The sequence below is a fragment of the Pipistrellus kuhlii genome, unplaced genomic scaffold, assembly GCF_014108245.1.
Source record: "Pipistrellus kuhlii isolate mPipKuh1 unplaced genomic scaffold, mPipKuh1.p scaffold_m20_p_7, whole genome shotgun sequence".
Taxonomy (NCBI): domain Eukaryota; kingdom Metazoa; phylum Chordata; class Mammalia; order Chiroptera; family Vespertilionidae; genus Pipistrellus; species Pipistrellus kuhlii.
Window position 1 is genome coordinate 53,191,732 of NW_023425573.1, and position 25,147 is coordinate 53,216,878.

At 43.4% G+C, this 25,147-nt stretch overlaps 1 protein-coding gene across 6 annotated transcripts in view; it reads right to left on the reverse strand.

Annotated features, from left to right (window-relative positions):
* The window catches only part of FMNL2 (formin like 2), a 302,146-nt gene that overhangs the window by 86,424 nt on the left and 190,575 nt on the right, over nt 1–25,147 (reverse strand). For all 6 annotated transcript variants that reach the window (XM_045575642.1, XM_036421515.2, XM_045575641.1 and 3 more), the window contains exons 3-4: nt 16,393–16,473; nt 11,431–11,507 (exon numbers count right to left, since the gene is read on the reverse strand). In XM_045575642.1, the coding sequence (XP_045431598.1) occupies nt 11,431–11,507; nt 16,393–16,473 (158 nt within the window). The remainder of the gene's footprint in view (nt 1–11,430; nt 11,508–16,392; nt 16,474–25,147) is intronic.

Sequence of the window (25,147 nt, forward strand, 5' to 3'; positions counted from 1 at the left end):
AAAAAAATCTGAATTCAGGATGCCTGCTTTCTATTTTTGTTTTTTGGAGGGTATTTTCTTTGTTTTTCTTTTATCCTCACAGTTCATTCTTCCTTTAAAAAAAAAAAAGTGTGAGTTTTGTTTTTTAATTGATTTGAGAGGAAGGGAGAGGGACAGAGAGATAGAAACATCAATGATGAGAATCACTGATAGGCTGCCTCCTGTATGCCCCGCCTCTACGGGGGAGCAAGCCCACAATCCGGGGCACGTGCCCTGACTGTGACCTCCGGGTTCATAGGTTGATGCTCAACCCCTGAGCCATGCTGGGTGGGCCATTCTTCTGTTTAGTCCCACCCTCTCCAGGATGGAAACTCATGTCTGTAGGTGGTCCCACTGGGCAGCAAGGTGGGGGGAAAAGATGCTGGCCTCAGATTTTCCCGCAACAGCCTCGGGCAGACTATCACAAAATGCATGCATTTAGCATGGCCACACGCAAGCACGTAACATTTAACTTGCAAAAGATCTGGCGTGGCAACCCTGGCAAGGAAACACACCACCACCGGGCCCCACCAAGTGGCTCTGTGATGGCAGCTTACCCAAACGAACAGGGCCAGCTGCTGGTCAGGGCCGAAGCTTCATTCCAAAACCACCGCACACACAACCTCACAGCATCTGCTACTAGATACTTATTTTCATTGGATTTATTTTAATTGGTCCCTACACAAGTAGGCCTCAGGAGAGAGGATTTTTTAAGCACTGATCATTAGAAACTTGGAAATAGTAAGAGAATTTGTTTTTTCTTTGTATAACTGGTAGGAGGAGACTACAGAAAGGCTAATAAAAGTCACTATGAAAATGAGATGACTAGCTACAAACCCCTTGGCTTCTCTCAGGCCTCTCCGACGGTCTGACCAATGGGCTCTGACCACACCCTCTGAACAGGCTCCCAGAGTGGGTCACAGTAGCGAGCCCCAGAGCTGGGCATGGGGGTCATCTTTATACAGGAAATGTCACCAACGGGTCCCGGTTTTCCAGGGCAGTCTCGGCTCTCCATAGCCTCAGTGGCCTCAGGGAATACTCTAATGTAGGAGTGGAGAAAAACAGCCACAGAGGTCCTGCTGGTTGACTTTCCAGATACTGCCTCTAAAAGAGTAGAGCTGGTCCAGGACACTTGGAGGACCTGTCATTGCCTCAACCACTGTCACAGCCATCTCGCTTGAAACTTCAGCTGCACAGATAGACAGACATGAGAAGAGCAAGGGCGAAGGGGCAGGTACAGAAAGCCAACCAGGCAGAAAGCCTAGCATCGGAAAAAGCTGGGAAAACAAGGATCTTTCATATTGCTAGTCATGCAGATCGGACCCTCCAGGGTAGGGGTGTCGAACTCAATCAGAGAAGGGGCCAAAATCTAAAATCCAGCCTAAATCGCGGGCTGAATGGTTTACTGAACAGTCATAAACTGTCATTGTGATGGAAACGCAGCGGAGTGCAGTGATGACAGCGCGGTGCGGGCCACATTGCAAGGCCTGGCGGGACGGATTTGGCCCGCGGGCCTTGTGTTTGACACATGTGCTCCAGGGCAATGAGGTTCTGACCCACATCAATACATATAGGCCTCAGTTGTGTTTCAGCTCCAGGCCCAGAAAGGCAGGGAAACAGACAAGGGAGGCCAGGGCTGGCAACAGGATCGGCTGCATTGATTCATGACCAACCAATCAGTGGAGACCATGAACGGAAAGGGCACACCTGGAAAGTTGATGAATATTCTATTGGGATCCTCCCCTGAGCCCTCCAGATAAATACCCTCAAGACAAGAACCCAGTGCCTCTCTCTCCTTCTCTCCTTCCCCACCGCCAACCCTGAGCAGTGGTTTTCTAGCCTCTCCCTTTCTCCTAAGCTCCAAGGGCCCTTCTTTCACCTGTGTAGCTTGTTTCTTGAGCCCATGTCTTCCATGGCTCACTTCTCCTACCTCTGTTACTTCAAATAAACTTTCCCTTATCGTTTGAAGAAAAAACAAAACAAAACAAACAAACAAACAAACAAAAAAAGCAATGGAAAAAATGTTCAGCCACAAACTGGATAGGAGGCAAATGACTCAGATAATGAATTAAAAAAAAAAAAAAAGATGAAGAAGAAGGGAGAGAGGAAGAAAGGAAAGAAGGTAGGAAATAGCCAAGCACAGCCAGAGCTCAATTCTCTTGACTCAAAATGCTAATATGCATATAGTCTGATGCAAGGATAGACTATTAATTAGCTTCCCCCCAACTCAAGGTTCTTATCAATTCCTCCACTCCCACTTGTTGACTTTAAGCAAAAGTGCCTTGAAAACAACTTTCACATTGAAAGGCAGGAGCCAGCAGCTCAGTTCCGAAAGAGCCAGCAGAAGGTACCATGCCCTGCCTCAGAGACGTCACCTCAAGCGATCAACCTCTTTCTAAACTGCAAGATCTGCCCTGGGTCTCAGGTCTGGCCCAGGCACGCCTAGGTGATTTAGGAAATAAAATAAAAGTATATCATGGTTGATTATCTTACCCCATTAGTCAAATGATATCACGTCAGTAAACTCATTTCAGGAAGAAAAAAAAAAAAAAAAAGAGGCTATACTTTTCCCTGTTCTCTCAATCCCTATCCCTTCCACACCGGGGATATTCTGAACAGAAGAAAACACAGGTGAGAGTGAACTTCTGTGGAAAAGAAAGAAGATGGAAAGAAAACAGGTAATCATGAAATAAAGGGCAACTTTCAAAGCAGTACCTTGAATCTGAAGACATAAAAAAAAAAAATAGGTATCCCAATGTAAATACTAATAATCAACAATGAATTAGCATGAATGTTGAGTTCCTGTAGTCAATTTCCACTTTCACCTCTGTGCATGCTACACACATTTTGTTTTATTTATTACCAATAGGCAAACAGTTTCAAATTGCGTAATGATAGGTTTTGGAAAGCAGAATTATTTCTGACTCTGATAGCATGTGTCACGTACTAAGCACCTCACAGATTCACTGTAATTACCACATGCTGCAAAAATGAATCAGGCAAATTTCCAATCAGCTGCTCAGGAGCCAGAAGAGATGTGGATAAGAAAAATAGCTCCAGAAAAAACCTTCCTCAAGGACGAGATCTAAGTGCAGGTGCCAGGAGCTTCTGTTGTATTGTCTACAGGTCAAAGCTTCCTTTCCAAGTTGGTGTTTTCTATCTGCGCCCCCCACTACCCCCCCCCCCAAAAAAAAATCTTAAACCTCATTATTCTCAGCTAGAGACACAAGATAAAGGGACAAAGCATGAATTCCCTTTGCCAGTCTCCACATAAGGCCCATAAAATCATTTGGTCTGGCCCCGCCAAGGCATTAGGGGTGAGTTAATGAAATGTTTGACCAAATATAGCAGGCTAATTTTTAAGTGGACGACTTTGTATAGCTTGCATATGATGTTATAAATATCCAAATGGCCCTTGGCAGAAAAAAGGTTCCACACAGGCATGGTGAATTGCAGTGGCTAAAAAATCATGGGGGTTTGGGGGGGAGTCCAAGAGAGAAAAGATAAGCATCAACCTGATTCATCATTAGCTACCAAACCTAGGAGACAGTGTCACAAACTGGTTCTCAAAGGATAGCCTGCACACCACTAGGGGTCCCTGTGGCCCTCCCAGGGGTTAGTGGGGTTACAAGAATTTTCATACAAATAGTAAGAAAGTAGTTATTTTTGTCACTGTGCTGACATTTGTACTGATGGTACAAAAGAAATGTGGGTGGCCCGGCCAACAGGGGTCTCTGGTTGAACAGCGAACTATGAACATGGAGGTCACAGTTCAGTTCCCGGTCAGGGCACGTGCCTGGGTTGCGGGCTCAATCCCTAGTGGGGGGCATGTAGGAGGCAGCCGATCAATGATTCTCTCACATCACTGATGTTTCTATCTCTCCTCCCTCTCTCCTCTGTGAAATCAATAAAAACGGCATTTTTAAAAAAGAAAGAAGTGTGGATAAAACTGCCACTAGAGAATACACCTGTTTATTTCATTCTTCATCCCATGCCGTTGAGAGGATAAAAGTTAGCAAAACTTTACACTGCCTGTAGGAAGGCAATAAATTCTTGATTGCATTAAAGCTTCCTCCTCCTACATACATCTTAAATTTTCTGTGTGGCAAAACGGGAAGCTCGCATAAGGCACTTCTGCTGCCTGCCCCAGTGCCGCTGCTGTCTGAGGGAAAGCGCTCAGAAAAGTGTTGGAGCTGCAAACCAAACCACCACTTTTTTACAAGAATGTAAAGTGACTGACAGACTTTGGCCTTGGGTACTTGGCAGATGTATTCTCAAAAGTGGATGAAGTGAGCCTGTCATTTTGAGGAAGCCAAGTGATGGTATTTATTGTTGATGATAAAATTTGAGCTTTCAAACCGAAAAGAGTTTGAAATTTGGAGCACTTGTATTCACCACCATGAGCTTGGCAGCTCCTCAGTACTTCAAGTATATTCCGGTAAGACTGATGACTACTAACAAATGTGGCTGTGTGTATAGTGCAGAATAAAGTGTGTCAATGTCCAGGTGATCAGATCGATGACACAATGTTTTCCAAATAACCAATTCATGATGTTAAAAAATTACTAATGGGTAAAGAGACTCATTCAAGTGCAAGACAGTCAATAGACTTGAGTACAACAGAGCACAAAAACTCACTGGTTTAGTTTCAGATTTCACCTTGCAGGTAACTTTAAGAAACTGCCATTTCTTGGATTTTGGTGTAATATTGAAGAACATCCACAGTTACCAGAAAAAATTATTTAAAAATTCTTCCTATGGGGGTGTACCAGAAGAGGTCAGTGAGGGTGGGGAGAGTGAGTATATGTAATACTTTCCACAATAAATATAAAAAAATAAAATAAAAACTCCTAAAAGGAAACCCTGTTGCACTGTTGGTGAGAATGCAGACTGGTGCAGCCACTATGGAAAACAGTATGAAGTTTCCTCAAAAAAACTAAAAATTAATTCAAAAGAATATATGTATCCCTATGTTTAATGCAGCATCTATATTAATAAAAGGGTAATATGCTAATTAGACCATGAGACCTTCCAGAAGTCCTTCAGGACAAAGCCATGGTGGTGCGGCCGAGGCAGAGGCAGTTAGGGGTGATCAGGCCAGGGGGGCGGGGAGGACAGTTGGGGGCAAGCAGGCCAGCAGAGGCAACCAGTTGGGGGTGAGCAGGCCGGCAGGGGGTGCAGTTGGGGGCAATTAAGCCAGCAGGCACAGTGGTTAGTGGTTAGGGGTCAAGCAGGCAGGCAGGCGAGTGGTTAGGAGCCAGCAGACCCGGATTGCGAGGGAGCTGTCCTACTGCCAGTTTAGGCCCAACCCCACAGGAATTTCAGATTGGAGAGGATGCAGGCCAGGCTGAGAAACATCATGAATTTCATGCACCGGGCCACTAATAATTTATAATAGCCAAGGTGTAAAAGCAACCCAATTGCCCATCAGTAGATAAATGGATTTTAAATAAATAAATAAATAAATAAATAAATAAATAAATAAAAGCTGTGGTATATATATACAATGGAATATCACTTAGCCACAAAAGAATGAAATATTATCATTGTGACAGCATGAATGAACCCAGAGGGTATTGCAGATGAAATGTCAGTCAGAGAAAGATTTCACTTATACGTGGAATCCAAAGAACAATATAAATGGACAAATAAAACACAAACATCTGAAACCGGTTTGGCTCAGTGGTAGAGCGTCGGTCTGCGGACTGAAAGGTCCCAGGTTCGATTCCGGTCAAGGGCATGTATATTGGTTGCAGGCACATCCCCAGTAGGGGATGTGCAAGAGGCAGCTGTTCGATGTTTCTCTCTTATCGACATTTCTAGCACTATATCTCTCTCCATTCCACTCTGTAAAAAAAGCAATAAAATATATTTTTTTTAAAAAGAAAGAAAAAAAAGCAGAAACAGACTCATAGACTTGGGAAGCAGACTGATGGTTGCCAGAGGGGAAGGGGACTAGAAGGTTTGGTGAATAAAGTGAAGGGATTGAAAAGTACAGCTTGGTAGTTACAAAACAGTCACGGGGTATAAAGTACAACAGAGCAACTACAGTCAATAATATTGCAATAGCTATGTTTGGTGCCAGGTAAGAGCAGATTTTCTTCATCCATCAGCCAAAGCAACACAGCACAACAAACTGAATACAAAGATATGAGAATGCAGCTGCCTTCTACTAAGGAAACGTTAAGGAGGTTTTTAAATGTAAATTAAAGCCACTCCTGTCACCAAGTTTTTTTGCTTTGGGAAATAGTTATTTTTATGAAATATGTTATTTGTGCTATATGATGTTTCTTATTTTGTATTTATATATTTATAGTTATTAGATTTTTAATAAATATTAAATTTTATTAAAGAAGCATATTTAAAATGTATCCGTTTAAATTTCCAATATGGAGAACATTTAATAGATAAAACCCACAAAAATAATTTAAGAGAGTAAGGAGTCCTAAAATTAAAACCAAATTGAGAACTGTTGGCTTTCTGACAGGCTTTGGACATATCTAGATTCGAACGTCAGTGCTTCTAAGTAGTGTGGACTTGAGCAAGGTACTTAATAGCTCACTCAACTTTCTCATCTGTGAAATGAAGGTTCAGAGGTAACGGCAACAAAAAAAGATTTTGTTTTAGAAATAAATAATACGTTGACTGTGCCTAAAACAATGCTTAATACATGACTAAATGTACATGATTATGAACTTGAAATTTTCCAAAAAGCACCATCTAAGAATGAATTAATAATAGGCTAGTCTGATGCACACACACACACACCAAATACATGTTTTATGCCTCTTAAAACCAGCCTTAGTCAGTCTTCACTCTTTGGCCCAGCCCGGCCCGGCCCGGCCCACAGCTGCTTCACAAAAACAGCTGCAAGTCCAGGAGGGAGTCTGAGCACTTCCTCACGTCCTCCCCTTTCTACAAACCTGCCCACTAGGACATTCCTCCCACAGCCTCATTCTCTCAATTTCCCAATGAGATAAAGTAAACTGAGCATCTTTCAGAATTTCTGTGACTGCACTCAGGATGAGAATTAATTTTCTATCGTAATAGGGAGTTTTACTAAAATGAATTACCTGCAAGAAGAGATAGCCTACATCTCAGTTCCATGGGATAAAGCCCGTAAATCTATCCAGCTCACCACTACTGCCGCCACTTGAATCTTATCACCCTGACATCCAAAACATCGCAACATATGCCTACTCACACTGCCCGGCCAGTGTGTTCTAACATTTGTGGCTCCTTTCAAGGGTATTCCAAGTCATTTCAAGAGCTGGGATAAGTCATACTCCAGTTCTTTGCTATTATTATAACTCTTTTAAGAGTAAGTGAATGTGATTATTTCTAGTCCAATTCTTATTTCAATTTGGCTCAAAGAAAATTAATTTTCTTTCTCAGAAGATTACTCCATTTATAGAGTTTTAGGTTAGCATCAAAACTCAGAACAAACCCTTTGCTTGGCAATGCTGTAGCTTGGAATGTTATCTCAGCAAAGCCCTAGCCTGTAACCTTGAAATGCAAGTATGTGCCAAGAATAATTTTTTTAAGACAATAGATTTTAAATGTAATTCTTCCTTTTAATTTCTGGTAAGCAATAATCTCCTAGGTGTCAGGGTCATTTCAAACAAAAAAGGCAACATTCTCTGCATGGAATTCCTTGGGGGATATATCACATAATATTGTCAAATTATTATTAGATACAATATTATTTTCAATATGCATAACAAACAGTCGTATAGTGAGTAATTACTATGTATTATACCCTATATTAGATCATTTTTATATTAGATATTTTGTGAATTACTTCATTTAATCCTTACAATATGCCTATCGAGTTTTATTATCCTCATTTTACAGATAAGAAGTTAACTTAGATCAGATGGTAAATACAGAGAGTTTATATAACTTACCTAAGATAAAATAACAAATAGCAAAAATTTGAACTACCATATTTCTTTTCATAAGGCAAATAGGCACCCAATTACCTTTCTATTATTGTACCTTAAAGAGTACAATAAAAATCTATGGATCTCTTATTTAGCATCTTGTATTCCAAGAATTCGTCGTAGTATTGATTATTTTCACATTATTAATGAGTAACTTTTTCAGAAAATTTTCCAGCCAAATGGATTCAAGCTGCTTAGTTTCCATAGTGAAGAGTCAGTTCAGGCTTGGGTTTTCAGGTCAGGCAAGTTGGGTCAAAAATAATGGTGTATGGTTTCATTCGTTATGCCAGTAATTGGTTGTATACAGACAATGCACCTCCATGCATTTTTCTGCTGCTAAAGCCAAAGCTTTCAAAGTGCCTCAGATAGGTGATAAACACAGAAAACTTCAGCTGGAGAAGACGAAAGAAATGTAAGAATCTTTCAACACCCCACAGCATCCTAAACAACAGACCATTCCAATTGCTTGCAGATTTGCACTGGCTTCTACCCAGCCAGGGCTCTACCAGTCAGCCAACTTTGTATTGGGAATGATCATCTTGCTTTGGTATTTGATGGTCAATTTCACATTATTCCAGCAATGCCTGAAGTAATGCTTTTTTGACAATTTGTAGAAATCCTGGCTGCAGATCATTCAGTCAAGAAGCGGTGCCAACAGTACAGGGTTGGATCTTACCAAATGGAATCTAGCTCCTGATCCACAAATATTGGAAAGTCTGTAAATTTCCTAAGCTTGGATGCCCAACTATATTAACTTACCACCACTTTCACCCCCAAAAGACAAGCCTCATTGCTTTGATCCCAGAGCCCTGATTATCTTACTTCCTTTCAGGGAAAGGGCTGCCAGATTAGGAACATAAGAAAAAGAACATAGCATTTTGATCCAAGGCATCTGGCTCTACAGCTGTAGATTTTGAGGGAGTCACACACCTTCTCTGGTCCTTAATTCTTCTAATCTGTAAAATGAGGAACTAGGTAATCCTTAATTTCTCTCCCAGTTCTAAATCATGATTTTATGACCCACTGCTCTATAGCCCATTTTCTGGGATAAATGTGATTTTCAACTTTAGGTTAGAATCGGTTCATTTTTTGAATATTTCATTTTCAAGGAAACATACATGCAGTTATCTTTTAGGAAATGAACATTTTAATCCTGCATTTCTGCAATTTAAAAAGCTTATTTTGCCCTAGCTAGTTTGGCTCAGTGGATAGAGCTTTGGCTGAGGGACTGAAGGGTTCAGGTCAAGGGTGTGTACTTCAGTTGCAGGTTTGACCCGTGTGCAGGAGGAAACCAATAGATGCCTCTCTCACATAGATGTTTTTCATATAAACGTTTCTCTCTGTGTCTCTCCCACTCTCTCTTTAAAAAAATCAATGGAAACATATCTTTGGGTGAGGATTACAACAACAGCAAAAGCTTATCCTATTCTAGAGGCATGATGCATGAAGATTCGTGCAAGAATGAGCCTTCCTTCCCCTGGCTGACAGCACCGCCTTTGCTCTGACTTGGAGCTGCCTTTCTGCCTTCCCACGCTGCCCAGAGGCTCGAATGGGCTCGGGTGGTGTGGAATGCTTGCGTCACTGCCATGGCAAGGGCTCAAGCATCCCACCCCTGGCCGCTCAGCACCTGTATATGCAGATTAACCCACCATCTTTGTTGTGTTAATTTGCTTACTCATTCCTGATTGGCTGGTGGGCGTCAAGAAAGTATGGTCAATTTGCATCTTTCTCTTTTATTAGTGTAGATAATAAAGAGATAATATGCAAACTGATCATCACTCCAACACACAAGATGGCTGCCCCCATGTGGTCAAAGATGGCCATCTTCATGTGGACACAATATGGCCAGCATAGGAGGGCAGTTCTGGGCAATCAGGCTAGCAAGGAGGGCAGTTGGGAGGGACCAGGCCTGCAAGGAAGGGCAGTTACGGGTGATTGGGACAGCAGAAAAGGGCCATTGGGGGGGACCAAGCCTGCAAGGGTGGGCAGTTGGGGGCAACAAGGCCTGCAAGGGAGGGTAGTTGGGGGAGACCAGGTCTGTAAGGGAGGGTAGTTGGGGGAGACAAGGCCTGCAGCAGAGGGCAGTTAGGGGTGACCAGGCCAGCATGACAGGGCAGTTAGGGGTGACTAGGATAGCAGGGGGAGTAGAAGGGGGGTAGTTAGAGAGACCAACCTGCAGGGGAGGACAGTTAGGGGTGACTGAGGGCAACCAGGCCTGCATAGGAGGACATTTAAGGGCAACCAGACCAGCAGGAGAGGGCAGTTAGGGGCAATCAGGCCGGCAAGGGAGCAGTTAGGCGTTGATCAGGCTGCAGGGGAGTGGTTAGAGGGTGATCAGGCTTGCAGGCAGAAGCAGTTAGGGGCAATCAGGCAGGCAGGTGAGCAGTTGGGAACCAGCAGTCCTGGATTGTGAGAGGGATCCCAGATTGCGGAGCGTGCAGGCTGGACAAACCCCCCCACCACCACCACCATGCACGAATTTCATGTACTGGGCCTCTAGTGCTGAAATAACTGTGAAAATTAACCACTTGAATGGCTTACAGCAAACACAGTCTATAGTAGAAGTAAACTGTTACTTATGTAATATATTTTTTTTACAGACTACTCTGTAAAACTATAAAATAATATGTATGTAAAACCTCATTTCCAAAAGACCTATAAAGAATGCCAAAGGGGAAAATCCTAAAAGGTTTTTTTATTGTAAAACTCAAATATTTAAAGCCCAGAGGGTTAAATAACTTGCTGGATATTAAACAAAAACTTCAGGAAGAACTCAGGTTATAAAATAGGATATGCCTTGCAGGTAAACTATCTTATTTTAAAGTACTCAAGAATTATGCCATCAGGAATATGTGAGAATGTCATGAAGTTATACTTGCTTGAGGCAAAGCAATCATGTGGTTGCATGAAAACTCAGAAATGCTTAGCGACGAGATCCCTCAAATTTTATTTTCTAGAGTGGACTTACATTTCCTGATCCTACAAATGTGAGATGTAGGAAGAAGAGATCGGAACAAAGTATCTATGTACAATGAAGTGTACCAGGTGACATCACTCCAGCTCTGTTCCCTTCTGGCCAGAAAGGCAGGGAACCGAGGAAAGGAGAATGGAGCGATTTTAAACAATCAGCTTGGAGAACTCCCATAAAGGTTCGGAGGTCTTCCAGAATCTCTCCCCATTACATGTTGGGGTGGCGAGGGGGGTCCTAATTTGCCAAAGAATTATCATACACATAAGAGACCGCGCACTTACTACTATATCCAAGCAAGAAACTTTTACAACGGTTATAAATATCCCAAACCAAGGACTGAATTTTGTACAGTGAGCAACTCAAGTACCAACACAGGTTCCACCCTCCTAGCTTATAAGGAACAGTAAGGAAGTTTAACTCTTCGGACAGGATACAGTCACTTTGTAAAGTGTTCAAAAAAGCCTTGGAGCTAAAACGTTAAATGGGCGGCACACTTACCCGATATGGTTGGTTCTTAAGGAAATTTCCAGTTCTCTTAGCACTTGTGTGGATTCTTGAACACGCCGTCTAAATTTCTATAATTCAAGAAACACATATTCTCACAAAACACATTTTAGCAACTGCTAACACTGTAGCTTACTTGTAGTCCATTTAACACAATATGAAAATAGCTCTGCTTCTGAAGTGGGCTTTTCTCACATTTCTTTTTGCAAAGCACACACATTTTTCTCATCATGAAAATCAGCTGACGCAAAAGGATTGGGAAAAAATTACTGATTTTTCATGTACTAAGTATCATTAAGTAGATTATTTTCTCTTTACCCCACCATACAATATTCACCAATATATTTATATGTTGAGGTCCCTAAGATCATCCCAGTGTCAATGATTCCATAGGATTCAGCATACAGCTGTTCTTCTGACTGGGATTTATTAGACCAAGAAGATACAAGGCACAATCAGCGAAGGGAAATGATAGCTGAGGTGAAGTCTGGAGGAAACCAGATACAAGCTCCCAAGAGTCTTCTCCCAGCGGAGTCACAAATGACCGTCTTCGTGAAATGCTGTCGGCCAGGTAAGCCATCAGAGACTCAGCGCCCAGGGTTTTCACTGGAGGGTGGGTCCCTTGGGCACTCTGCCTGGCCCATACCTCAGTCCAGCCTCCCAGAAGGAAAAGAGGCATTCGCCATCAACCATATTGTTGTTTAGACAAGTTGGGCACTGGGAGTGTTCTTATCAGGTAATTGGCGGGGGGGACTCGCCCAAAATTCAAGTTCCCAATTGACAACCAGGATCCAATCTTGCAAACAGGTATTTCTAAGGTAGCAGGCTTGCTATGCTAACTCCTTTCTGCATGACCTAGCACTTCCAAAAATAAACATTCAGAGTTATCTCTGCCCGAGAACCCTCATTTGGAAGGTCCCTGTTCTCAAGCACCTCCCTTGTACGTTTGAAATGTCTTTCCTCATTCCCATGCCTCTAGGACCCTTTGGATCCTTACAGAACATCCTTATGTCTTTCTTCTTCAAGGAATCCTCCTCTGATAGTCAATGTGCTCGCCCCTCTCTGCTCTCAACTCTATCTAACCTCCAAGGATTCACTGGGTTGCACAGGACAGCAGTTCTTTGGAACACGATTTCCTACAGAAGCACTTATTCGCAATAACTGAAGTCTTGGGCCACTCTGGAAGGACATCTGATGTGACACGCCTTCTAAGAAGAGCCCTATGCTTTCTGTCCTGTAGGTCCAAACCGTGTCATGTTACACTGTTCTCGGGAAAGGGCTGTGAGGATTCTAGCTCAGGATATTAGAAAGCCCTGTCTACTGCCATCACTGCAGGGTGCATAGGGGTATCCAGCTCCGAAGGCAGAGGTGTGCAAGTGCAGGAAGGAGAGGAGAAAGCCTGGCCAGGAGGATTCCAGGGTGGGGCTGGGGAGAGCCAGGCCATGCCACGGGTGGAACCTGGTGCCTCAGTGAAGACCCGGAACCCTGCTCAGTACAGGCGGCTCCTGTCCCTCTCTCCTCTTCTGAGGGCCCTTTGCTTCTCACCAGGGCACTAAGGAAGCAAAGTCTCCCAGATTCCCCTGGATGCCGTTCCTAAAGCACCCCAAGGACTTTCTCAGGTTGTTTAGAATTTAGGTACAGTAGGATATATGAAATGAAAGCATCCTCAATACAATGAAGAAAGGAAGACACTCCCCTCTTTTATCAAGAAAGACCTAAGAAATGGCAGCAGCATCTACAGTTTGGAGGGACACCCTACTGCTTCCTCCTGCAGAGCTCTCCAGCACTGAGGGCTGCTGAGGAGGGGGGTCTAAGTACGGCCACGCAGGTGAGGATACCTTTCCAGATGTGCTGGCTGCTCCCGAGGGGCCATTCCCATGCCAGAGTCACAAGTCTTGGGCTGCCTACACCTGCGGCCTTCAGAAGACAACGCGGTGTTCCTGGCCATGCATGTGGCACAGTTCTGACTGGTTTCCTGAGGCCTCTGCCGGCCAACTCTGCCTCGTGCTTCCTTGGGTCAAGGGCAGCTCTTCCAGCCATTGTCTGCCACAAGGGCACCCAGCGAAGCGAGGAGGACATAATAGAGCATAAAAGAAAACCTGCGGGGGAACTAAGTGGCATATATCAAAACAACACTATCAGATAATGGGGACGACAGCAGCAGACAGCATTTATTAGCCATTTACTACGGTAAGGCACTACACTTTGGCAACTACATAGGACCTGAAGTGAAACTAAATTGACTTTGCCCTTGTACTGTCTTCTCTCGGGAACTGTTTGATTTTTAGCTGAATTCTAGACTACAGAGATGCTTGGCACCCACTTTGCTAAGCACATAAACAGTTGAGTGCCAACACTCTGCACTTCTACGATGGATGCAGAATGCTTTAAAAGAGAAATTGTGTGCCCGTGGGGACCTGCTAAAAGGAGCAGGGTACCATCCACTTACAGTCTTCACCCCTGACCAGCCTCTCCCTAAGAGGAAGGCGCAGCGTGGGGATGGGCCCAAGGAGGCAGCTGAGCCCTGGAGACCGAGACAACAGATTTTACCATCACAGAGGACCAGACTCCCTTCTTCCTGGTCTGCGGCCTTTCCCAGGCCAGACGCGAGCAACCCCTCCCACCTCCAAAGCACGGACTAAGCACTGCCGGGTATGAAATGAGGAGGCTGGATTGGAGAGTTCTGATCCCAGAGACATCCCATGTAGGCTCTTCCTTTCCTGCCCTGGAGGGTTTGAAACTATTTAGAAGAAAATCTAAGTAGAATAGATGTCAGAATATTTTTTCAGAAGATGGCACAGGAAGTACCTTGTGTTCCAGATGAACAAAAGCTCAATGAATGAAGTACCCGAGGACTCTCAATGCAGTTTAGGGGAGACTGTTGGGCCTACACTATGGGGCCCTGATTTGAAATCTTTTTGTTTCCCCCTCCATATTACCACTGAGAATGTGAAACACATTTTAACTGCGAGCCATGCCTTATTCCAAACACAATCTCCTTTTCCCAGGCCTTGCGCATGACCATTAGATTGAGTGGAACAGATCGTTTCCTCCTGCCAGCTCACAACAGAAATCAGAGCAGCAGGGATGATGGATCCAACATCCATTTCGGGGTTTTTTTCTGCGCCCAATGACTGATGGTGAAAGATGAAGCACAGACCAAACAAGGCCACTCAGGTGGACGCACAGGGCCTAGCGCCAAGACTGAAGGTCAGCCAAACAGACGTCGATTGTCTTGGGCCTCTTGATCATTATTTGGGAGGGAGTAAAAACACTTTCTGAGCAGCTTGTTATTATTATTATTGTTATTTTTGGTCTTATATTCTTTGCCTCAACCCTGAAGAAATTGTTCCAAAGGGGAGCTGGGACATACCAGGAGGAACCCCCTCCCTGTGGGGTTTGGGGCTGGAGTCTAAGAAGCTCTCCGGGAGTTCACCTATTGTCCCCTTTCTTTTCAGAATCTGACAAATGTTGCGATAACTGTTTGGGGATGGGACACACTCTGTGAGGGAAGCTCTCAGTCTTGCAGACAGACGTCGGCATTTCTGCATCGCTCAGCTAGGGGGGTGTGCCTAACGCGTGAGCCATCCAGCAGGAAGGTGTGGAAGCCTGGGGATACCTGGAAATGTTTCTAACAGAGAAGTTTGCTGCCCCTGGCAAAGAAATGGCCCGGAAAAACACGTGGGACCTTCTGCTTGTGTGCTGTGCGTATGGGTGTGCCTTCCCTTAACCCCCTCTAATCTGATGGCCGGGGCTGCTCCGTCCTTGGGGGAGGAGACGAACAAGAATGAAACAAAGAATTACCCAGCTGTCTCACTGAGGGGATCTGACAGAAGCCCTTTAGAAAAACAAACATGTGTGTGCCATATTTGGGAGCGGGTTGCAGGGGAGGGGATGCTATGAGACTTGACAGGTACAGAAGACAAGGCTGTGTCATTGAAGTCCATCTGGCGCCTAGCAGACAGCACAGGTCTACATCCATTTCATCGTCACGTGAAAATGTGATTTCCACTTGCCTGCGTGTTAACCATGAAATTCCACGAGGAAATAATAGCTGCTTTCCTTTGCTTAGCTTTTTTTTTTTTTTTTTTTTTTTTTTTTTTTTTTTTTTTTGAAAGGGGGCACCGGAGGGTGAGTGAAAGCAAAAAAATAAATAAAAAGGTTTTTTTTCTAATACAAGAGCCAAGGGCCCTGGAAACAGCGGCTCACTAGAAAAAGTGTGCCTTTCTTCTCTCAGGGGCCACACAGAGAGGATTCAGCTCCAGATATTCTCCTTGCAGCCTTGAAAGCAGGAGTCGTGGTAGGTCAACCGAAAAACAAGCACTGGCTGCAGAGGAGCCCTTTACCCATCTTAGCAGGGACGGCTCTGCCCCGAGATGTCCCAGGCCCGCCCGAGGCCCGGGGCCGTGCCAGGCTGCAGGCCTGACCACGAGGCAGCCGTGTGAGCCAATTGTGCGGCTGCACAAAGCGGGGCTTGTCTGTGAAAGGGGAGCGTCTGTCGAGAACGGAGCGAGCTTATTCTCTCCTCACCTTCTTGGGGCCGGGGGCAGGGCCGGGGCGGGGAAGCTGCTAAAAGCATCAACACAGGATGTGAGAGCACAGCTGGGATGACAAAGCCCAGCGATTTGTCAAGGTCCCTGGAAACGCACCCGGACGTGAAAGACAAGCCGGCCACGGCCCGCCTGCTTTCCTGGGCCCCCACACCGTAATCGCACACGGCAGTGACTCAGTGGCCACCAGAGGGGAGGGCCTCCCCTCCCAGGAAAGCTCTTTACACACACCCTCACGTGAGCAGGACAGCTTCTCCCTTTGTCTTCTCATGTCGGACTCTAGACTGTTTCTCTGGAGGCCATGGCACAGGCCACAGCGCAGAGGAAGGAAGGTCTCCCCCAGGGCAGAGGGTTCTGCCTGCTCCTGGGGCCGCGGGGACAAAGAGTGGAAATCGATCCCTCTTACCTTCCTGGTTACAGCGGGGTCCAGATAGCCTTTGAGCTTCTGAATGTACGTGTGGGGAGGATTCTTCACCTGGAACCGTTCCTGCAGGAAGCACAAAAACAAAGTAAAAACACCGCGTGTATGAAGGCATGACAACCAGCCATGCTCACACAGGTTCATACGCCGATCCAAGGCTGAAAGGAACCCACAGAACAGATGTGGCAAATAATCAAATAATCACGGTGTCCTAAGGATGGTGTCCTCTCTGCAAAGGAGAGAACTGAGGCTCAGAGCAATCCGGCGTTTCCCTCAGGTAAGGCAGCTGTCAGTCCTGCTTTCTCTGCAGCTCTCATCCCCGGAATAATGTTCTGCCCAACCTGCAACCATGTGCTCTTCCAGCAGGTCCTCAGTCTGCTGCGTGCTCTTTTGAAATCTTTAATGTTAGCAAATCTTTTTTGAATATTTATTAATTCTTTAGGGAAACAAAAAAACATTCAAAACTTGACTCCAACGCGATAAAACCTCTCTATTTCAAAAATGAGTCAAGAGTCCATTGCTAAGAGACTGGAGTGAGCGTGCATTTGTGTGTAAGCATACCCATGCGTGTGATCGCTCATGGGGTCCCAGGGCAGCCTAAAGTAGAAGACCCACAATCTTCTAGTTTAAGCAAAACCACCATCATTGAAATGAGCATATTTTATATATACGCTATTTGAAAACAGACCTGACGTGGAACCCCGGAATCTGCATTCCAGCAAGCTTTATGCTGATGCAGCAGATGGAGGAACTACACTTTGAGAAACTCATGCCCGTGTGTGTTGGATTTTATAGACTATAAAGTCCAAAGCAGCATAATAAGCAGTAGTAAAACACTGGGTAGAGCATAAATGCCCACAAACTATAAAGTGGGTGGATAAATACTCATACTATGTTCATTCAACCGACTATCACAATGGAAATGAGTAACTGCCCAGCGTGCACCGCATGCTCCTACATAGACGGGTCCTATAAAGCTGATGTTAAGACAAAAAGAACACATGATTTCATTTATTACAGATTTACACAAAACAGGCAAAATTAAATCATCTTTAATGGTTTTATTTATGTCCGTGTGTGTGTGTGTGTGTGTGTGTGTGTGTGTGTGTAATAGAGAGAGGGAGGGAGGGAGGGAGGAAGGGAAAAGAGGAAGGGAGTTTAGAGTAGAGAGAAAGAGAGTGAGAGAGCGAGAGATGACTAGCTGGAGGACTACGGTGAGGAAAGGGAAATACGAAGTATTCCTTGAGAGGTTAGCAATGTTCTGTTTCCTGACCCAAGTAGGACATGGGTGCTAGCTTCATCCTACTTGTTATGCTTTCCTTGTGTTTCACCTATGTACCTATGCTATACTTGGCACACACACACACAAAAGTTTAAATAGTGTAATAAGCTCTAAATAGAAAAAAGCAAAGATTCATCATGAAAGCAGGACAATTCTCATCAGGTACCACCCTACCTACACCCCAAAAGATGTTTTCCCTAGTAATTACTTTAAACTTGATTATTGCTTACACCTCAATGGAATGTTTTAGTATTTCCCAACACTGACATTGGCCAGCATGTTTAAGCATTTGTGTAGCCCATGTGAATTCTCTTTCTCCAACACAGGGTACCACTCTTCCCGGTCCACTCAAGTCTTGCTCGCTTAAGATTCAGAAATGCTATAAATCATCTCACTATTACCAAAAAGGTAATCTTACTTGTGAAAGTATATGTTTTTAATTATGCTTTAAAATAGAAGGAAGTAGCTCATAGTGAGACATCTATCAATATTTCCCCTTTATTTAAAAAATGATCAGGGTAAATGCTGTGGTATAGGTATATCAACTATATCGCAACAAAGCTGTTAACATAAAAAATCCAGCATACTATTTCTAATTATTCCCCCAAATTTTCTACCAGGAGAAACATCTCGATTGTATCTTGGGGCTGTATAGTCATTTTTATTAATTTAAAACCACCATCATTTAGGTAAGGAATCAGAGGGAATCCAACAGCCCTGAAGTTTCAGCAGCAACCCAGCTGAAGGCTAAATAATCACAAAAAGCTCTGACCTGAAAAGTGGGCTGACAGCTACCTCGTTATTTATTTCCAACCTTGCATGTAATCACAGCGGATGTCAAAGATACAGTAGGATAGAATAAAACTTATGTTTTTTAACAATCCAATCCAATCATTCAAATTGTTAAAAAAAAAAAAAAAAAAAAATCCTATGACAATGCAAACCTGTGCTCCCTTCTGCTATAGCAACCACTTACTTCCAAATATAAGGCCCCTAACATAACCTCAAGGAAGTCTAACTCTGGCTAATGAAGTATCTGCTTGAGAACTTGAAATACCAATCTGTGGACAATTGCTGATAGATTTCTAATTTATGTTCCTTTAGGCAAAGTCTCCACACCAGAAGAGCCATATGTATTCCTTTAAACATAAATTCTGGTTGCCCTGGCCAAGTGGCTCAGTGGTTGGAGCATCATCCCATATGCCAAAAGGTTGTGGGTTTGGTTCCTGTTCAGGGCACATACCCAGGTTTCAGGTTCGATCCCCAGTTGGGCATGTATGGAAGGCAACCAATGGATGTTTCTCTTTCATACCTCTCTCTCTCTCTCTCTCTCTCTCTCTCTCTCTCTCTCTCTCTCTCTCTCTCTCCCTCCCTCCCTCCCTCCCTCCCTCCCTCCCTCTCTCTCTCAAAATATACTGAGATGAGGATTATAAATGAATAGACAGACAGACAGACAGATAGATATGGTTGAGTAGCACATAAAACATTGGCATTCACTCAGTGAGTCCCATTTTTGATAGTCAATAAGTGCAACTTTCTCCACTTCCTGTTTAAGACTGGGGTGACCCAGAAAGGCTTTCTCAACTCCAGGGGTGAGCAAAAGTAGTTTACAGCTGTGAGTAGGTGAAACACAGTTTACTCTTGTATTATTATTATTTATTGTATTTATTGGTATTAGAACTATAACCCTACTTTTGCCCACCCCTGAATACACTTTTATTGGTCCTACAAATATTTCCTTATAATTATTCCCCTGAAATTATGGACAAGGTCTAGATTTAATACACTCATACTTTTTTCAAAAGTGTTTATTAGCATTTGCTGCTGAGTTTTAGGCACATTTTTCACCTGTTTGAGAAACTTTTTAATTTATTTTCATGAAAGAGAAAATAAAGAAGCCTGGTGTCTTAGACACAGTGGATCTGTATCACAGCTACTTCTCGAAAACTCAGCCTGCATCCAGGGTTTCAAATGAAACTGCTGTGACAGAAGAATACAAAGCCCCATTTTCTTTAAACTTAAGGTTGTTTCTATAATCTCAAAAGGAACTACAGTTTGAGTTGTAAATCCAGCATCTGTCCCACCAGACCTTTTCCATCTCTTAAATGTAGCCATTTGAACAAAAGCTAAATTTGGGAGGAATACACTGGAGAATGTCAGCATCTTGCCAAAACACATCTTTTTATTTGCAAGCACTTTGTATAGATTACTAACATCGTATTTATTTAAATTGATATGTTTTCTCTAAATATTAGAATTTTAGATTTTGAATTGAAACCCCAAATTGCCTTGGATGGCAGTTTTCCATCACACTCACTTCCAAATGTTTCATCACCACATGCTAATTCAATAACTACCTACTTGTTCAGCATCATTGATATGGATAGTTTAATTAAAATAAGTCCTCAATCTGAGTTACAATATATAGAAATATTCTTAGGGATAAAGAATTTATTTAATTATGGTGATTTGTTAATATGGATTTTTTTTTTTTTTTTTTTTTTTTTTTAGCCTATGAAAGAGCTTTAAAATACAAGTTTCTAATTTTCCAGGTACTCAGAAGAGGGGTTGCTGAGTCATATGGTACCTCTACTCATAATTTTTTTGAGGAGCCTCCATACTGTTTTCCATAGTGGCTGTACCAGTTTACATTCCCACCAGCACTGAATGAGGGTTCCTTTTTCTCCACAACCTCTCCAACACTTGCTATTGTCTTGTTGAGCCATTCTATAATAATAGGTGTGGGGTGGTATCTCACTGTAGTTTTGATTTGCATTTCCTTAATAGCTAGTGAAGTTCAGCATCTTTTCATGTATCTGTTGGCCATCTGTAGGTCTCCTTTGCCAAGATATATGCACCCTTATGTTCATTGCAGCACTATTCATGGTAGGGAAGACATGGAAGCAACCCAAGTGTCCTTCACTAGCAGACTGTATAAAGAGGATGAGGTACATATATACAATGGAATTCTTCTCAGCCAAAGAAAAGATTAAATACAGCCATTTGCGACATGGGTGATCTTGAGAATATCATGCTAAGCAAAATGTCAGATAGAAAAATGTTAAGAACCTTATTATTTCACTCATATGAACAAATGGACAAACAGGAAAAACAAATAAAAACTCACAGACACAGACAATAGTATGGTGGTCACCAGATGGAAGCGTGGACAGTTTGGTGACAGAAGGTATAACTTTGGGTGGAGGGCAGAGAATGTAATATATAGATTATATACAATAGAACTGTACAATCAAAACCTGTATCATCTTATTAACCATGTCACCCCAATAAATATAATTTTAAAAAATAAAATACAAATTTCTTCAAAATGTCTAATCAGTATAGCATCACCACCATCCTGACCTCTTGCCACTCATCTCCGTGTGTAATCAAACTTTATTCAAGTAATGTTCCTGGATAAGAAATAAAAATGGCTCTGGAGTTTTTAATCATTCTCCATAAGCATTCACAAAAAAAGAGCCCAAAGAGATTTCTAAACACTGAGGCACACTAGACCGCAGATTGCACTGGGAGGAGCTTAAAAGGAAAGAGAAGGTGACAACAAGCCTCAAAATCGGACCTTCAGTAAGCTTCTGTGTTGTTTGCAAATATTTTACTTTGAGTATTAGGAATTTAATTTCTCTGGTAATAACCAGAAAATGTCTTCTCACTGCTAACAGTGACCTCATTTATGCACTCCCAGGGACAATTACCTTTCCATCTGGGGCAGCACTTGTGTTTCTCAATGGTTAACATATGTATATGTGTGTGTGTGCCTAAGTGACCAAAACGACTAGTTGCTATGACACACACTGACCACCAATGGGCAGATGCTCAACACAGGAGCTGCCCCCTGGTGGTCAGTGCACTCCCACAGCCAACCTCCCTGAGCTGGCCAAGCTCCCACAGTCCCTTCCCCCAGCCAGCAGGCCCCCGGGCTAGGACAGGAAACTAAGGGTGGGTGGCGGTGGATGCGGCCCCTTTCCCAGGGGGGCCAAGGGCCAACCTCCCATGCCCCATCCCTCCCCACAGCCAGCAGGCCCCAATCAGCCTGCCACCCGCCTGCCCACCACAGTGGGGTGTGGTAGTAAGGGAAGGAGGGGAATAGGCAGGGAACTGTGCATTGGCAGGGCGCCAAATGTTGGCATCAGTGTTGGCAACCGTTCCTTCTGCGCCCAGCCTAGTGACCATAACTTCCTCTCTGACCCAGCCCTGATTGGCCAGGCCCTAATCTGCCCTGATCACCGGCCAGGCCTAGGGCCACCTGTGCACCAATTTCATGCACCAGGCCTCTAGTCTTTTAATAATACATGTAACTACATTCTTCAGACCTCTTAGCTCACTCAAGCCTCCCAGGTGTCAAGTTAAGATTAACCCCACTGTACAGATGGCGGGACTGAGGCTCAGAAGTTAAGCGACTGCCTTCAATCAGACACGGGGGCACACAGCAAGGATTCAAACTCAGGTTTCTCTGAGTCTCCGGCCCCCGCTCTTTTCACCACACTGGAGTAAGTGTGCTCATCTTGCTTCTGATATCGTTTGTAAAAGGGCAGAAACATGCTTTCTTCTTTGAGTTCCCTTATGTGGACAAATATTTGGCACACGGTTAGTCTTTAATAACGTTCAAAGAATTAAACTTCTTTTAAATGTCATATACAAGTCATAAATTAAGGGTAAAAAGTACTTTTAAAGTTTAAAAGTACACAAAAAGATTGTAAACACTATATGGAGCATATAGCCAGGGGGTCCTGGGCTAGAAGTAAGCCAGCCAAACTCATGTCATAGCTCAAGAACATCTGCTGATAAGCATGCGTTGTATTTCGAATGGCTCTGAAACTGCCTAGTGCCTCTCATTATTATACAGTTCTCATTAACTCAATCTGCTCAGGCTTGTTCGGACTGCCACGACCCCCCCCTCCTCCCCCCCCCCACACACACTCCTCCCACCAGCCATGGGGAAGGTTAGGCAGCCTAAACACAGGCATGGCCTGCAGATAAGGAAAAGACAAAGCACTGACTGGACTCCACTTAATGACTAAGGTTCAAGTCTACTACGACCCGAGATGGAAAACCAGGCTATTCTTTTAAAGATGATATTTATAAGAGTTTATTTGAGGGGATGGGGGGGGGGGCACAAAAACAAAAATTCAGGCCATTCTGGGTGTTTGTTTGTCTTTTAAATAAATATATTTTTATTGATTTTAGAGAGAGGAAGGAAGAGGGAGAGAAAGAAACTTTGATGGGCTGCCTCCTGCTGGCCCCTATTGGGGATCAAGCCTGAAACCTGGGCATGTGCCTTGACTGGGAACTGAACCAGTCAACATATGGGTGCAGGGTACCAAGCACAACAACGAAGCCACAACAGCCAGGACCCCAGGCCATTCTTAAAGGAACCAACAGCAGGGGCTGTGACAGGAGTATACCCGTATTTTCTGGCGTATAAAATGACCCCCTAATTTTACAGTTAAAACATAGGTTTGGGCCTATATTCCCTGTATAAGACTATCCCCCACTTCAAAGAAAAGACTTACTTTGCCATCAAGATCTGCAGGTAATTTTTGTGCAATTTTGGTCTTTTGCCCCCAATTTTTGGTTGACTTTTTTTCGTTTCAAAAGTCGTCTTATACGCCGGAAAATACGGTAAGTTAATTAGGGAAAGTCACAATAAAGGGAATTAATCAGCGGCAATGCCACAACACGGCCTCTTCCATTAGACACGGACTGGCAGTTCTTTCCAACCAGCAGCACCGTGTCTTTGGGGCCTCCCTCCATCCATGCCCCCCTTTCTCCACCTAAATCTAATAAAACCCTTTCCACATAAAGAATGGGGATTGAACACTCCACTCACCTAACAAAACGTTTCTAACCCTTTGCATCTTCTCTACCCATGTGAATAATTACATGAGAAATTACTTAATTGAGGTTAATTTGATGTTAGCTGGACTTACACCAAACTAACATAAGCATTTCCATTCTGTAAGTTATATTTGGATAAGCAGCACCAAAATCAGACAAAATTTCGCTTAAATTTATCTTATACCTTCATAATCTTAGGCTGAAGAGAAATTATAGCGAGACACCTAAAAATGAGGACGTCTCTGGGAAGTGGATGGCTCATGGGAGAAAAGCTCACTTGAGATTCTCTCCCAGTCTGGGATGGACACAGAGTCGCGGGCTCTATTTCAGAATTGCTTAAACACTCATAGGGATAAATTGGATGTCATCGTTGTTATGCAATATTAATGTTTTGTGGTGGGGTTTTTTGTTTGTTTGTTTGTTTGTTTTTGATCCTGTAATAGTTCACCTTAGTGTAAACTCGAAGGGTTTGAATAAGCTCACTACACTTGAGTGATTTTTCCTCCTAGAAGTTGAAAGTGGCTTCCTCTTCCAAGGCTGAGTAAATGAGCCATAATTACAACCAGCAGCACTGCCATTAGTGAGTTCTACTTCACAGGATATAACTTGGTCCTAAAAGCTCTTCAGAGCTATGTTAACTGGGATCATCCATGTCCTCAGGGAGTTTACCCTCTAAAATGGGAAATGATGATGTGAGTACCAGGGAGAAGAAAAGACAAAGGGACATTAATATTGCCTACAGACAGAAGTGGTTTTTACGGAATAGCAGAGGCCAAGAATCGTGAGCTGGGAGGAGGTGCCAAGACCAGAGTCAGGGCTCCTAAGCAGGAGGGCCTAAGGAAAGCCATGATAACTCAGTCCTCACAAAACAATTTCTACAAATAGAAAAAATTCACACAAACAGATCTATTCGATAGATCCACCCCCCCCCCCAAAAAAATGGAGAGAACCCAAGTCCCATGGGAATGCATATGCCATGCCCTTCTTCCCTCAGAACTCTCTGGCACTTCAGAGAGGCCACCAAAATGCCCCACCTATGGAAAGTATGAGGACAATTTAGAGAAAACGAAGGAAAAATATTAAGACTCTACCTACTTATGAAGATAGCAAGAAAAGCAAGCTCAGATGGGATTCTAATTTTGTCTAACAACGATCAGAGGCAGCTAGTGCCAGCTGTGATCCTAGTTAGAAGGGTCCCTGTAGTTATTATTGGATGAAACATTTTGCTAAATAAATCCCTGTCCCTGAGCACCTTAAATCTTGCTATCGCATTTAAGTCTCCTGTTTCTGAGACACCAACGTAAAAAATACCAAGGTAAAAAAAAAAAAGTCTTTTTATTCTTATACTCATCTAGAACACATTATGCAAGACGCTCTATAAAAAGCACAAAATGAAACAAATTCAACTCCAAAACATTAAATCTCATCTCTGAGAGATAGCAGACACTGCTGTAATACAAAGTAGACTATGATCAGAACCATATGTGATCCTCTGGAAGTTCAAAGAAAGGTAAGGCTCTTTCCAACTGAGATGATCAAAGAAACATCCCTGGAGAAAGTAGCTTTGGAACTGAGTTTTGAAGGACAGGCAGCATTGACTAG